The following is a 16,604-nucleotide window of genomic DNA, read 5'->3' as shown; positions in this document are numbered from 1 at the left end:
TTTGTGTGTGTGTACACACACACACACACATACATACACACCTTTTGTATCATAGGACGTTGTAGCTTTCTTTTACCACTCATGTGCTGGGAATTATGCAAACAGTTTTGTGTTTATGTTCTGAGCACATATATTAAATCTCCCTCCTTTTATCATTATCTCCAGAGGCGCACTCTTCTATCTCTGACTCTGAGAGCATATCTGAGCATATCTTTTGCGGTTTGCCATAAAAATCTGTTTTTCCCTAGGGCCTGCTCCTGAAGGAATTACTGATAAAATTTTCCAAATTAGCAAGACTATTGAAGAGTATGCTATATGTCCAGATCTAAATGTAGACCTCAGTACCATTGGAAAGCAGCAGTTTGACTTGGAGAATAAGTTTAAACCATTTACAGGCAAGTAAAATCCATTTTCTCCCCTTATTAATGAAGGTTCTCACTTGCAATAGCTAGCAATTTAAATATTGTAGCATTGTTTCAACTTTGAAAGCCTCAAAAGGAAACATTAATTGGACTGGGTTCAGACATGCTTGACTTACTTCATTTCCTTGCTTAGAGTAGACTTACAAATAATCATGACTAAACTCTGGATCCAGCCCGTATTCTCCTGAATGAGAGGACATGTAATCAGCCCAGACAACAAAGACACATACATGTATGTTTTTGGTTTTGTAAAATGCTAACTTGTTTAATTCCATTTTGAACTACCAATTGATCTATCAAAGTTTGCCTCTTGCGTCCATATCCCACTTTTACAATTTGGTAATTGTGAAATATTGCCATGGGGCATTGTGCTAGTGGGTTTGTACATAAAAATGTTGGGCAGTTTCACAAAGGACCAAGTTGTAAATATCAAACACTATTTTCCATTGGGGTTATATTAGCACAGACAAGTTTGGAAAGATGAGGATTGTTTCCTGAAGTTGCACATCTTTTGTACTCTTCCCTCAAAGTGGAGATGTTCCATATTTGTATACAGTAAGCACATCTCTTGGGCGTTTCCCCTGTTACTGGTGCCGAATGATCATGAAAGTATCTACTTGTATTGAATTAATAGTATCTTTTATATCATCAGGTTCTTCAAATAATTGTGGGTTGTTCTGTTTTATTTTTCAGTTGAAATTGTGGACTCAGTAGAAGCTTATGCTAACATGCTGAGGAATATTTTTGATTTTAGTGCACTGAAAGAACTACTCTCAGGTCAAAACCATCTAAAGATTCGGATAGATGCTATGCACGGAGGTAAGAAAGATTACATAGGGACACTTCCACTGAAAAAGTACAAATGTTCTACTCTAAAACTGCTTGAAGATATATTTCATATTTTGATAAGGAGAGGAAGAGAGACTGTTTTTTCCAAGCACCATCACTAGCTTGAGGAAGCCATTTAAAAGAGGCCTTGTGTTACAATACTGTCAAGTTTTCCACCTTCCTCTTCTTTGTTCCATGAGCTTGAGGTGAAGTTCTCCTGAACAAGGCTGCCACTACCATTAGGCAGACTGAGACAGGTGTTGAGGGTCACAGAGTGAATGGAGTTGTGTGTGATATGCTGTCTGCCTTGCACCCTCCGAGTTAGCCTGCTGCTGTCAGGTGCAATGAAAGAAGCTGTTCCATTGCTAGTGTTCAAGGAAAATTCTAGTTTGGTTGGCCTCTGTTTGTAGAAGGGGAGAGCGCCATCTTGCTTCAGGCAGCAAAATGTCTTGGTCCAGTGCTGCTCTTGAACTTCATGTACCCAAACAATTTTGTGCATATTAAATGTTGTAGAAACACTTGTGTGAAGCGTATCAATACCTCTTTAACGTGTATGAGCAGTCAACCATTCCTTAACCACATTCATTTTATAGCAAAATCTTTAAAAGAATACAATAAACTTTTGATTGCCAGTAATTTACATGTGTTTCTGTTTTATCTGTCCATTCATTGCTCAATCAGTTGTCGGCCCGTATGTAAAAAAGATCCTCTGTGAAGAACTTGGAGCAGCAGCAAATTCTGCTGTGAACTGCGTACCCCTAGAGGACTTTGGTGGTCACCATCCTGATCCAAACTTAACCTATGCTGCTGATCTGGTCCAGACCATGAAGACGGGAGAATATGATTTTGGAGCTGCCTTTGATGGAGATGGGGTATGTGGAGCTATTTTCCTCCTGGTTCTCTCAGAGAGGAGAAGACTGTTCCCGACAACATGTGGAACATGAAGAATTGGACTAGACCTATCATTGGCAGAACTTTACCGTATTTTTCACTCTATAAGACGCACCAGACCACAAGACGCACCTAGTTTTTGGAGGAGGAAAACAAGAATAAAAATATTCTGAATCCCAGAAGCCAGTACAGCCTCTTGCTGTCCTGGCTTATGGGATAGCCACGCACAGCCTCTCCCAGGCAGCGGGATGAAGGCTCCCCCAAGAGCCGCACTCCCTTTAAAGAGCGCGCAGAGCGTGTGTGCGGCTCTTTCAAGGGGGCGCTGAGCAGAGCCTCCTGCCTGCTTTTGTTCCATAAGACACACACACATTTCCCCTTGCTTTTTAGGAGGGGAAAAGTGTGTTTTATAGAGCAAAAAATATGGTATATTGAAATCTAGGATGAATTAATTGCTATGTTCTGGAGTTGTAAGGGGAACTTACAACTCAGGACTGTATGCTACTTACAGAATAATTATAAGCTAGAGGGTGGTAATTTGTATTTATTTTTTGAGCAAAGCTCTATAGTGGCAATCTTCCTGCATAATATCTGGAGAGCGCCAGGTGAACATGGTGCTAAACTGAGCATAAACATCCCACTCAAGTTATGCAAGTAACATCAAAATGCACATTTTAAAAACTACAATATTAATGTTTATAGAGTCCTTCCCACAGGACAGCTGGGGGCCTGGAGGTGGGAAGGGACAGTCCAGCTAGGACAGGTTCCAAGGTGCTTTTCACTCGCCACCTTCTCTCTCTTGGAATCCTGGATTGTATTGTCAATCTGTTTTAAACTTGATCTTACTCTCAGAGTTTATGCGGAGTATGCTTTTGATTTTTTTCTTCCAGCCATTTGTATCAACCAGGTAACAATCTGTCACCACTATTATTATTATTTTACTGTCTTCATTAGGATCGCAACATGATACTTGGAAAACATGGGTTCTTTGTTAATCCCTCAGACTCTGTCGCTGTTATCGCTGCAAATATCTTCAGTATTCCTTACTTTCAGCAGACGGGTGTTCGAGGGTTTGCCCGGAGCATGCCAACAAGTGGAGCAATTGACAGGTAGGATTCTCCATGTGGAAGGCCTTCCGCTTGATTCATTTGCTTCGGATGGTTCTTCCTTTCTGTCAGTTGACTATCAAGGATGGTTCATGTAAATTATGGGTGAACCATGACTAGGAATGAATATGTTTTACACTCTCACATTGTATTCTATTAGGACATATGCAAAAGAGAACAGGGCTCTGACACCTTTAATAGCTGTGTACAAGAGAGAATTTCAGTTGACGTGGCTTGATTGATAAACTACTCATGTTGAAAACTCACTCTTCTCCACAACTATGAAATGTCCGGGAGCCACTGTCTACCCTCTTTTCCTGTGTGTGCTCTGGGAATGCTTGTAGGGATTGAATGATGTAATAACAGGAGTGAGGATGATCTGTGTGCAGACAGAACTGGTCGCATGAACTGAAGGTTCCTTTGGAGTCCTGGGACTTGAAACCAAATTAACAGATTTATAGCATCCCTAATTCCTCTTTAAGATGGTACTTTCTTAACTGATGCCTGTTCTTTTAAAGTAGTGGTTCTTAACTGCTGGCTAGATTTTTATTACAGCATCTATTAAATGGATTTGTTTTTTAACAGTTTTTAATTGGTTTATTGTATGTGTCATTTCAGTGATCAGTCTGTTAGCTAAGGGGGAGGATAAAAATTTTGAACATACAGGAAAAGTGTTGGGTTTTTTTAGTGTATTTTAATTGTTGTTATGTACTGCAAGCAGTATTGGCTTGGATTCAAGATACAGGACATGCCTAGTAAGGTTCTGGTTGTTGTTACTATATTATTATATAAACAACCAATCTGCCAGGCAAGCTACTTTTGGGACTCTTCTCCCATTTTAAAAGTGTGTTGTCATGCAGCATGAGGGGCTTTTATTTGGGGAAACCAAATCCAAAGAGCCCCTTTCAGCACACAGATCAAGTTGCATTGGACTTTTGGGACCTGGCCTTGCTCTCAAGGCCCCCTTTGTCTAAAATGTTGGAATCTGATGACTTCCAGCTCATCCATTCCTAGCTGATGCTTGAGTAAGGTAAGCATGCTCTTAAAAAGCACAGGAAGCTGTCTTATACATTGCTCCATCTAGCTCAGCATTGTCTACACCAGGGGTCAGCAACCTAAGGCCCATGGGCCGGAAGCGGCCCACAGAGGTTGTTTGACCAGCCCACGAGCCGCCCACTTGCACGCTGTGCTAAACCGGCACAGGTACTCGCTTCCATGGCACCTAAAATCACGTCTCTGCATGCACAGACGCCGAAAATCACACCTGCACAGATGTAGACACTGCAAATAGCAGGCGTGTGCGCTTACACACGCGATCTGGCCCACAAAGGGATCTCTGCAGGACTGATCCAGCCCAGGCAAGATAAACCTTGCTGACCTTTGGTCTACACCGACTGGCAGCAGCTCTTTCAAATGGGGGACATTCCTGCCCTTACCTGGAGATGCTGGGGACTGAACTGGAACCTTCCTCATGTGAAATAGTTCTGCCACTGAGCTATGGCCCAAAGGGGCTGACTTCCGAAATGAGCCTTGCACCTCTGGTTTATTAAGTGGAATGCCCAATAACAGCTGTTCTTCTCTATAGTAAAACATTGGTGATTCTCTCTTGACCTCTTTTGCAGGGTGGCCAAAGCGACAAAGATTGCTTTGTATGAAACTCCGACGGGTTGGAAGTTCTTTGGAAATCTGATGGACGCAAGCAAACTGTCCCTGTGCGGAGAAGAGAGTTTTGGTACTGGTAAGTAAACAGCCTCAATATCCAGTTGCTTTATTTCAGTTTTTGTACCCCGCCTTATATTTTGTGATCAGAAGGCCACAACATACCAAACTGACTACAGCAATATAAAAAGCAACACCCAAACAACATGAAAAGTTGTTTAAAACATAAAAATGCTACTATAAAATGTAAATTCGGTTCTTTGGGGGGGGAATAACAGCTAAGACACCATACAAAATGCATAAACAGTAAATCAATTCCTGTTTACAAATATTTTAATAAAAAGGGGATTATAAAATACAATGCATACTTTAGTCAAAAGTATCTCAACACTCAAAAAGACACTCTACAAGATAGCTCCGTCGGTAGAGGATGAGGCTCTATGATTCTAAGTATGCACGCTTTATAGCTACCATTCCATCAGACATAGCATGAAGGCTTTAATCCCATATATATATTTATAGAAGAGTAAGACACATTCTCTTCGATGGGGCTTATTTCTGAGTAGGTATGCATATCACTGTGCTATAAAGCAGAGAAATCTAGCTTAGAGCCAGCAGGAGCAGAGGCCTGGATTGAACCCTGTGCTTTTTTTTCTTAAACTCTTAGGGTGACATCTAATTGTGACCGCCCATCAATGGAAGTGGACTTCCACTGGGGCAACATAAGTTACTCTTCCTCTATTTCCGACCTGCAGCCTCCATGAATCCTCTTACTTGTTCAGGAGGATTAAGGGTAGAACAGATGGGGGGGGCAAAGAAGAGGAAGTTGTAGAAGGGGAAATTCATTTGCATTCTGCCCTTAATATAATAAGTTTATAAACCAAACTTACTGTTGACTATGTTTTCTGTACAAACCAGTAGATAACAAACATTTTTACCGGAGAGAGGTCTTAGTATGCAAAATACTTGTTTCAGCCCTCTGATCGTAGCACACATATGTTTCTCAGTTAGTGAAGTATCAATTGCTTACTCTTTATTATGCTTTTAGTGCAGCCATCTACCAACCACCTGTATTTTGTGCAAGGTGCAAGTTTGGTGAGTTGCAGATTAGACATTGTTTCCCCCCACTATGGTAAACCCAAGTTTTTCTCCGGGTGTGCTGCTCTTCCATTTGTCTGATTTGTGTGTGCTTCAGGGTCTGACCATATCCGTGAAAAAGATGGACTCTGGGCAGTCTTGGCATGGCTGTCAATCATCGCTGTCCGTAAACAGAGTGTGGAAGAGATCCTGAAAGACCACTGGCAAAAATATGGGCGGAACTTCTTCACAAGGTGAGGATTAGCACATTTCACCTAAGAATTGTGTCATGGCAGTGTCACACATTTTATATGTGGTTAGCTGGAACGGGCAGAACTCCCATAGCCCCATATTCCATGAAAGGAACTGATATGCAAATTTGGAGAATCAAATTCTGCACCAAACGTTAAAATACTGATCAAACAACCTGTTTGAATGTGGCACTTGGGAAGGGGGACCAAAAGCCACTTTACAGATTCAGGAGCTGGGGTGGCTGAGTAGGAACCAAAGAAGAGAGCTCTCCTTACTGCCCCTTATTTTTAATCCAGCGCAAGAAGGTTTACTAGGAAAGCACCCAGCACAGACTGTATGAAAAGCTGAACATGAAAAGGCATGTCTGGATGGTGGTGGTTACTGGTCATATTTGCCCCTCTGTCTCACTAAAGTCTCCCTGAATACTTCTAGGTATGACTATGAAGAAGTGGATGCTGATGGTGCCAACAAGATGATGAAGGATCTAGAGACGATGTTCTTTGACCGTTCTTTTGTGGGGAAGAAGTTATCAGCGGGGGACAAATCTTACACTGTGGAGAAAGCTGATAATTTTGAGTACAGTGATCCTGTGGATGGAAGCATCTCAAGGAACCAGGTAGAATAAAGATGGACTTGTAGATTTAAATTCCTAGAAAGATATGCTTTGCCTTATAAATCAATTTATAATGATGCCCTTAGACATGCACACAGCTTACTTGAGAAAAAAAATTAATTTTGTATTTAGTTCCATTTTGTAATGGTAAGACCATGCCTGGTCACCTGTGGGAAGCATAGAAGCCATATCAGACTTCTTTGTTCTTCCCATGGCTACAAGGAGCTATTATGCTAAACAATAACTCACACAATTTAGAGCCTTATAATCACAATTTCTATTGGAAAATGTCATAAGAATGAATGCCTCTTATGTTGCCCTCCATCTCCTGAGGTCCTTTTGACTTGATCTGGAAAAGCAAGAGAACATTTCTTTTGGACTCTTGATCATCTAAATCAGGCTTCCTCAACCTCGGTCCTCCAGATGTTTTTTGGCCTACAACTCCCATGATCCCTAGCTAGCAGGACCAATGGTCAGGGATGATGGGAATTGTAGTCTCAAAACATCTGGAGGGCCGAGGTTGAGGAAGCCTGATCTAAATAGTTGTTGCAGACTGTGCAAAAAGAGTGCCATATCCTCCTGGTGGTGCAGCAATAAAACTGCTAGCACATTTGCAAAGCTAAGCAGGATCTGGTTTGGTTTTAAATTGGATGGGGGACAGCATATTGAGATTCCTGCAGTGCAGAGGGTTGGACAAGATGACCCTTGGGGACCCTTCCAACTCAACAATAGTATGATTCTAGGATTCAATATGAGCTTCTCTCATATTGAAGGCAAATATACTTCAGAGCTAAAGTGACACAATGCTTGTCTGTTTCAATGAACAATAGTAAAATGGGTTGCTTCTCTAGGAACTATGAAATCATCTGTCCTGCTTGGGTGCAGTTAAGCTCACTTGGAAATAATTTGCCTATCCTGGTTTCTCTGGCCTCAGCCTTTACATTAGCCCCTCTAGAAGCTCTTTTTTAAATGTTTCTTTGCTCTTTTCTTGTCCAGTTCTATTTTGTGTGGTGTCTGCCTTCCCTGAGTTTTCCTATAAACATAGCTAAGTAGTTCATTTAGCTGGATAATAATTAACGGACAAAGGAACTACAAGAGATATAACTTCATGGCATATATAATATTATTTCTTTTATGCATCTTTTTTAGCATGTGTCGCTCTGTTCAGCAAAAAATAAAATTTGGGACTCTTGTCCCCCAAACAGCAATATATCAAGGATCACCAAAGAGGATAGTTCACCAGCTGTCGGATGTGGTTTTCTAAATGCATACACACTTTTTTGTATCTCTGCAATCTGAAAGGAGTGCCTTCCTGGAAAACTGTTGTTGTGTGTTTTTCTCTTGCTAGGGTTTGAGGCTGATCTTTGCTGATGGTTCTCGCATCATCTTCAGACTAAGTGGTACAGGAAGTGCTGGAGCAACTGTTCGACTGTATATTGATAGCTATGAAAAGGATGCACCAAAAATATATGAAGATCCACAGGTAGGCTTCATTGCCACGTTCAGGACCTCATTCTGTTCCATCTGTCCTTGAGACTCCTTTCCTGGGGTGGGAGTGCTTAGATTCTCATTATTAGACTAACTGATACAGATTTTCATAAATGTGCTCAATTTTTTATTTATTTGTAGCGAAGACTGTGGGAGGTGCAAAAAGGAAGCATAGGCTGTCATGGTCAGAAAAGTAAGAAACAGGGATGCTAATATATATTAGCATTTAGCATATTTCTGAACAAAGGGGTCATAATGAGGCATACAAAGTACCAAAGCTTATTAAATGTGTAACTATGAGTGCTAGAAAGTTGTCATTCATTTTGTAATGTTAAAACCAATATTGAGTCTGCGCTGCATAGGATGATTATAGCCATGAAGCAGAGGAAGATTTAGGGTGCTGAGTCGAGAAGGTGCCTCAGGGGATACCACAACAATGATGTAGAACAGAAGGTGAGAGGTAGGAAGGGCCCCCCCAAATTTTGGCGTTGCATTGCACAGGGTGCCACTGAAATTTGAACTCCCAAAGCCTGCCACTGCATGAAGGTATCTAGGTCTCTAGCTTTATCCATCTTTGCAGTGCTTCTGAATAGGATGAAATAATAAACGTTGCACTGTTTCTAGGATTTTGACTTATTTCTCTAATTTTTGCCTCTTTCCCTTCGTTGCAGGTCATGTTGGCTCCCCTCATCTCCATTGCACTGAAACTTTCACAGCTTCATGAGAGAACAGGCCGCACCGGCCCCACAGTCATCACATAAATGTAACACATGAAGCCATTTGGGACAGGTTTCATGGAGTGACTGGCAGCTGTCAATTGGAATTAGCTAGTTTTAATTGCTGTTATCAAGTTTATTCCTAAAAATACTAGCTAGCACTGTATTTAAAAGCCCTATAAAAGGATAGATGTGATATTTTTAAAAAGTTTACACTATGTGTATGCTGATATACATTGTCTTTTTAATGTCACCTGTTACCGTTATCATTCGTGCAATGGACTGACTTAGTATACACTGCCTTTTGGTTTAGCAGGAATTGTAAGATGTGGCTGTACAAAAACAACAATGGGAGTAAACCCTGGAAAAAGACTTCTCTTCCTTTCTCAGGAGATCCTCTGCACAAAGGTGGTTTTCTTTGGTTTTATTGGCAATGTGTAGGCTTTCTTTTTAGCTTTGTGCAACAAAATGTACAATCACTGTGAACAGCTGTCTTTCTAATCACCATGGAATGTCTTGTTTCCAAAAGAAAAACAAGAACCCCAAAGAATCAATTGAACTTTGTCCCATGATCTGCCATACACAGATTGCACTGCCAGCCCTGCACAAAATTCACCATTGATACAAATGTTACAAGAGATTAAAGAAATGAAGCAGTATCACTGTGGAGTGGTTTTATTTATTATGGATTATTTTTATTATCAGCTATCTGAGGTTTATATAGCAATCTTATATAGTCATGCTGCAAGTGGAGCAAAAACAAACAAACCCCAAACCCAAACTAGGTAAGATACTATTAGCATTTTACTATATATTTTTATATTACATGTTGTTGGAATGCCAGCTCCCTACTCGCTCCAGTCATCTTCTTCATCATTTTATTATTCACAAAGTCAATGCTCTAGGCGCTGTACAGTTCTGTGTAAGACATCACTCGTTCCTGCCCACACACTCTCAATTCTGTCACTATGCTTTGCTAGATGAGACATAGTTTTCAGCCGTGTCTCATTTCCTTTGGCCCTCTCCAACCACCATAATTCCTAATGCTGTCACAGCCCACTCTTGAGTTGAAAAGGATCTGGCATTGAAAAGGATCTTGTGGAAGCCAAGAATATGTCTTTGGGGGTGTGGCGCCCCCCCCCACTAGCTGAAGTTCCTTTCAGATAGTCTGGAAGTAGCAGTTACAATTCCCTTCTAACATTTGCAAATGTCCTTGCTTTGATTCCCTTGTCATTTCAACATTTCAGTAGGGAACGTTGCAGAGAGGTTCTTCAGCTGGATCGGAAAGCACTTGTGAAGCTGCGCTGCAAGCTGGATCATAGATGGGAAATGAAGACATCCATATCCTCGGGGCCAAGACAATATAAAACATAAATTCAATTGTATCCTTACTTCAGAGTGAGTCCCTTGGAATCAGTGCAACAAAGTATACACAGGGTTAAGCTATGTAAGAATTTCTTCCATAAGAGCCATAATACACAAATGAGATGACTAACTAGCTTGAGTGCAAATCGGCCCTTGTCTCAAAAATGTTTCTCTTTATGCTTAGGCAGGTGTTTCTCTTCTTGGGAAAGTCACCAAGTTCTGATGCGTGCTAGTATGTGTGTGGGACCTGCTACCACAAGAGAATAGACTAGACCAGTGGTTTCCAATTGGAGGTCTGTGGCACCCCTACCCAGTGGTCCATGGCACCATTCACATATCAAAAGCTACCATAGAGAAATCAAAATTTCCAAAAGTAGGGGGTCCATGGCTTGGCTTTTGAAAAATGGGGCCTGCAGTTCTTAGCTAAGTGGGAACCACTGGACTAGACTAGACCTAATAATTCTGTACTTTTAACCAACCTAAAAAAGATCATTTAGCAATCTCCTCACCTGAATTGCATAGAGGTTTATAGTTGGAGGCAGTATGATTCTGAATACTAGCTGCTGGAAACTGCAGGAGGAAAGTGTGCTCTTGTGCTCGGGTCCTGCTTATGGATTTCCTGCAGCCATCCTGTGAGACCAGGATGTTGGACTAGCAAGGCCAGTGGCAGATCCAGCAGGCTTGTCTTGTGTTAATGATCAGAAAGTACAGAAGCCTTAGGAGTTGTGTGGCTATAAATCAGGATATATTTTCGAGCATCTCTGGCAGCTGTTTTCCAACTAGACTACATTTTTTATCCACTGTTCTTTGACAGGCACCCCTGTTTCCTTCCCCCATCTTCGTTAACAGCATGTTCCAAATGTACATGAAGTTAGAGTGAGATAAACAGATCAGGGCCTTCATCTAAGGCTTCTAATAGCTGTGCATTCAAATTGCCTGAACTTTGCCACTAACAGAGGAGCCCAATAAACTACTCTGCACAGTTTTTCCTGCAAGTGTCAAGAACCATTAACGTAAGCAGTTGCTGTGGCTTTGGGAAAACTAATCATGCTGCAAGCCCCGTCCCCACAGTCAAGAGAGCCCAGATGGAGCACGTAATGAGGCCTCCAAATTACTTTTGGGTGTCTCCTTCCCTCCCTTACCCTTTTTAATGGGAAAACTACCATCATAATTGGACATGACAGCTTCTAAATACCAAGTCCCAGGAAGAAGGAAAATATTTGCTCTCGCTTTTATTCAGTGACACAAGTTCAAAGTTTTAATAGTGAAATATATATCCTTGTTTATCCTGAATAGCAGCAAATGATGTGATGTGGGGAAAAAGAAGCCCTGATTAGATTGCAACACACTATCTGGGTGCATTTTAAAAACATCCCTCATTAAAATACATGCTAAACTTATTTTGGTCAAAGCATGCCAGTTTGGGTGTATCCATTGCACTTCTGTGGTGGAATTGCTCTGCAAATATGGGTCCTCTCTAGCCTAGTTCTAGCATGTCTATTCCAAAAAAATTCCCAGTGAAACTTATTTCCTAGAAGCCATGTTTATGATTATATCCTTTCAGAGTTTTGAGGAAGACCAGTGCTATGTAATTCCTGCTGTGTTCAATGGGACTTACTCCCAGGTAAATGTGTAGAATGCAGCCTCTGTTTCTATGGATGACTTTTACCTAACATTCTGAACAACAGCTGTATGTTTTAAAAAATGGGCATCAGCCATTGCTTCTTCAACCCTGAATCCTACATGTAACCTGATACCTGCAAGCACTCAGCAGTCTAATTCAGTCTTCATCTTCAGACTGAATCTACGTAAATGCAGACCTCAAGGCTGCAACATCCAGCCTAAGTTTAGGATGTGGTTTTCTTTTTTTGCAGGGTGGGATCTGACCCACCCAGTTTGGGTAACATATAACCTGATAAAAAGAAATCTAGAAAAATCTGAGCTATTTTGTGACATTTTGGTTGGCTCTGATAACTGTATTGCCCAACAGTGGATTTTGGAATAAATATTTCTCAAATCAAAAGGTGAGTGGTGTTATCAATATGCTGGAACCATATCTAAACAACAGCATATCCCTTTCCAATGTTGCACCCTTTATTTTGGACTTTAAGCAGTACTTAATGTGTGGGTAGCTTTCGGTAAAACCTTCATGTGAGAGCTTCAGTGGTCTGTGAAGCTTTGCTTAGGATTCTATTGAGCAAGATCAAAACATATTCCAAAGTGTGAGCCACAATTAACAGAACTGAAATTCTCTGGGGAAAGGAGGAGTGCAATTTCAGTTAGGAGTATCGCCCTTTTCTCTGGCTCATACAATTTCCCCCCCATCTTTTCCACCTTATTCCCTACTTTGTAGAAAGATGCATTTAGTAGAGGCTGCCAACATGGTTCATAGCCTGTAGAGGTCACTGTGGTCCTTAAAGAACTCGAATTTCAGGCCTTGGCGTGTGATACACTTTATAAGAACACAAGAACAAAAGTCCTGCTCTTGTCCAACATTCACAAAGACCAACCAGTTGTTTATGGGAAGCTCACAATAGGAGAGTTTCACAAAAGAAATCTGCTCATGTTTCCCACCAACTAATATGCCTCTGACACTGGAGCCAATGTATTACTATTATTATTAATTTTGCCCACACTCTAGGGTCCAGAGTGAGTTAGTTACAACATTAAAGCACAATACAGTGGTACCTCGGGTTAAGAACTTAATTCGTTCTGGAGGTCTGTTCTTAACCTGAAACTGTTCTTAACCTGAAGCACCACTTTAGCTAATGGGGCCTCCTGCTGCTGCCGCGCCGCCAGAGCACGATTTCTGTTCTCATCCTGAAGCAAAGTTCTTAACCCGAGGTAATATTTCTGGGTTAGCAGAGTCTGTAACCTGAAGCGTATGTAACCCGAGGTACCACTGTACTGAAAACAGTTTAAAACAACTTATATATTGCCACTGTGACAAGTAGTCCTTGATAGACCCATATTTCACAAATTCACTGAATCCCTCTTTAAAATCTTTCCCAGCTGGTTGCGGCCTCGTGGTAACAAATTAACTATATGATGTGTGAAGAAGCATTTCCCTTTATCTGTCCTGCAACTCCCACCTTTCAACTTAATTGGATGACCACAGGCTCTAGTCTTATGAGAGCAAAGAAGAAAAACTTCTCTCCATCCACTTTCCTCCCCCTCCCACATCATTTTATAGACCTCCATCAAATCCCTCCTTATTCAGCTTCCCACCCCCGCAAACCTCAAAAGCTCCAAGCATTGTAATCTTTCCTCACCATCTTTTGGTGGCCTCTCAGTGACTGGGCACCGGCTGGCAACCAGGAGCCAAAATTTACAAGAGGCTGTGGAGGACACCTGAGAGAGACAGGAGAGACTGGCAGGCAGAAGTGGATTAAAGCATTATGCTAAAGCAGATTATGGGCTTCTTACTTAGAGCTGCCAGCCAATTAAATAAATCTAAGCCAATGAATGCTATGATTCTTAATTGACTGAATGATTCAACTTTCATCAAGGGTAGTTTTTCAAGGCAGCATCTTGGCAGCTCGAATGCTTCCATGATAAAATACTGGGCTTTTCATTGGCACTGTGAGAACAGGATGCTGGACTAAATGGGCCACTGGCCTGATCCAGCAGCCTCTTTTATGCATACACTAGGCAATAATAATATAAAAGTCTATTTCACAACTAACGGGGGTTACTATTTTACTGGGTTTTTAAAACCAATTAATCTATTAAAAGTTGTAGCACTAGACTCTATGCATCATTGACCCATAACTCTGCTTGCCTCCTAGTTACTTGACTTGACTAGTATTCACAAATACACAGAGAGCCTGCACAAATGCAGGCCTGTCCACCTATTCACTTGCACAGCTTCCCTCCTTCAAATTCACCTCACCTCATCTTCCACAGCACAGACAGAACTCTGTTCCATATGGATGTCCAGATCAGAAACTCAAAACTTTCTGGAGACAAAAATATATGAAGGATCCTTTGACTTCCCCTACCTTTAGGTAAGTTCTTCAGGGCAACTTCTTCCTGAATGAGTTTCTCTCTACTTGCTGGAAAAAGCACGGATCACTTTTACCACCTTTTTACCTATTATTATTTCCTTCCAGTAAGAATCTGGTCATTTCCTCCCGGGTTTGTGCAGTCAGAATGTTCAAAGTTGCCAGGAATCTTAGGCTTTGTCCAGGCAACTATTTCTCTATATACTCTGTTTAGAGGAGATAAAGGTATATTTAATATACCTGAGCAGTTGATTTTGTTAAGACCATTAAAGCTATGAGGTTTTGTTGCATAATGATACAGGAATCTAAAATGTTGCCGCTGCAGAAGAGGCATATTGTAGATTTAATAAAAATGTTTACACATCTTGTTACTTTGGTAAGTAGACATTTCTTGACCCCTGGGGACTAACTGTGTTCTAAATAAACAGAAGCAGCATCCCCAATAACACTTCCATGGCAACCGTTGTGATCCAGTGTCAGTAATTTGATCACTGGAACCACTGTGATGAAAGAAGGGGAACTTTTCTTTGGGGCGGAGGGGGGTGCAGTTGTTTACTCAGTTTGTCTAATTCCTGATTTCAGCTTCTCTGTCTAGCCCAAATAAATAAAAGGGTAATAGAAAGGATTGCAAATAACACCTAGTCTAGCCAATGGAACTGTTAAGGGGAAAAATGCACTTTTGTTTTCTTTTGTAAGGGCTGTTGGCTGTTTGCAGTATGGTAACGCTGCAGAGAGCTTGCTGGGGAGACCATGCATTAAAAAGAAAGGACTCAAAAATAACTTAAGGTTTTAATAAGAAAAACAAAAACTCCTTTTACACTAAATACATTAACAACCAAACCAGACCCAACCACCAACCCATCCCCCAGGGTAATGGGAGAGCTAGGTGCTGCTCCTTATATACTACACCCAAATGCTGACACACCTTAATCAAATACAACTCAGCAGCACCTGCTACGTTTCACAGCTGTAAAGCTGGGTCTCGTTATCTTACTCTGGCCCTTGCTCTGGCCCCTTAAAGACATACACATTGGGTGGAACAATGATGAACCTTTACATTTAAATAAACCATTCAACATTTCCCCTGCGGTTCATCATTGTGGAACAAAAACATAAAGCATATTTTGTACATGTCTTTCAAAACAGAATGTCCACGTTGTGATGCATCTTTTAACGAAAGCTTAACTGTTTCAAATTTTACGCTTGGTGAATAACACAAATCATAATCTTCACCTGTAATTTGTTGAGAACCCTAGCAACTATCTAGCCTTGTACCTTACAACTTCATTTTTGTCATTCATTTTAACTCTATAAACCCACTTTGAATCAATAAGTCTCATATCTGGGGTTTGTGGTACAAGAGACCAAGTGTTATGCTCTTTTAAAGAAGCTATCTCAGAGTTCATAGCTTTATACCAATTTGCAGCTTGTTGCTTGGGTAATTTCTGAACATCATTGTAGCTTTTTGGCTCAAAAACTGCCTTATTGGCATACACAGTATTAAAATGTTCATCTGCAAATCGTTGTGGCTTCTGCCTCTTTCTATCTGAACGTCTCAGTCCGGAAGGAGAGTCAGACTCCTCAGACTTAATGGGACTAAGTGAACCACTAGTTTCAGGTTGTAAATCATTGTCAGATTGAAGAGATGCCTGTAAGCTAAGCTCACGGTCAGAAAACTCAAGAGAATCTAACCTCCCCTTGGGTGCCTGTGACTTTAAATCATCAAACAAATCAGATTCAACAGACTTTTTGTCTTTTTCCATTAATTCAGAAGCACCATTTCCTGCTGCTGCTGCTTCTTCCTCTTCTTCCTCAGTATTATCTATACCATCAGTATCTTGGAAGACAGCAACTCCATTCCAATTTACAGTTTGTATCATGCTTCTGGTAATATGAAATTTGCCAGTTGCTGGTATGTAAATTCTGTACGCACCCTGCTGGTAGCCCATTAATTTTCCCTGGACACTACGTTCACCCAATTTCTGCTTAGCGGGATAATGCATTATTACATCTGAACCCCAAATGCGTAGGTATTTCAGATTAGGGCGTTTTTTAAACAGCTTCTCATAGGGGGTGACATCTAAACCAGAATGATAACTGCGATTTCTAACATAACAAAACGCATTAAGCGCTTCAGCCCAAAAGTCTTTGGGCAGATTAGCATCGTGCAGATACGTTTTAACCCC

The 16,604-nt window shown here is 41.1% G+C and overlaps 1 protein-coding gene and 1 long non-coding RNA gene across 2 annotated transcripts in view; one reads left to right on the top strand and one right to left on the bottom strand.

Moving 5' to 3' along the window:
- Positions 1-9,708, top strand: part of PGM1 (phosphoglucomutase 1) — a 28,671-nt gene extending 18,963 nt beyond the window's left edge. Inside the window, exons 3-11 of the mRNA XM_053392188.1 lie at positions 249-395; positions 1,116-1,241; positions 1,932-2,122; positions 3,093-3,247; positions 4,867-4,982; positions 6,099-6,234; positions 6,665-6,848; positions 8,194-8,328; positions 9,005-9,708. Coding sequence (XP_053248163.1) covers positions 249-395; positions 1,116-1,241; positions 1,932-2,122; positions 3,093-3,247; positions 4,867-4,982; positions 6,099-6,234; positions 6,665-6,848; positions 8,194-8,328; positions 9,005-9,094 — 1,280 coding nt within the window. The 3' untranslated portion in view covers positions 9,095-9,708. The remainder of the gene's footprint in view (positions 1-248; positions 396-1,115; positions 1,242-1,931; positions 2,123-3,092; positions 3,248-4,866; positions 4,983-6,098; positions 6,235-6,664; positions 6,849-8,193; positions 8,329-9,004) is intronic.
- LOC128415663 (uncharacterized) lies at positions 9,256-14,760 on the bottom strand. Its single transcript, XR_008331031.1, has 2 exons — positions 13,687-14,760; positions 9,256-10,395 (listed from the first exon to the last, which is right to left on the bottom strand). It is a non-coding gene; the product is annotated as an uncharacterized LOC128415663 (long non-coding RNA).
- Between the last annotated feature and the right edge of the window lie 1,844 nt (positions 14,761-16,604).

The sequence above is a fragment of the Podarcis raffonei genome, chromosome 6, assembly GCF_027172205.1.
Source record: "Podarcis raffonei isolate rPodRaf1 chromosome 6, rPodRaf1.pri, whole genome shotgun sequence".
Classification (NCBI taxonomy): Eukaryota; Metazoa; Chordata; class Lepidosauria; order Squamata; family Lacertidae; genus Podarcis; species Podarcis raffonei.
Note: the sequence above shows the minus strand (reverse complement) of the source record. Positions and strands in the feature narration are given on the sequence as shown.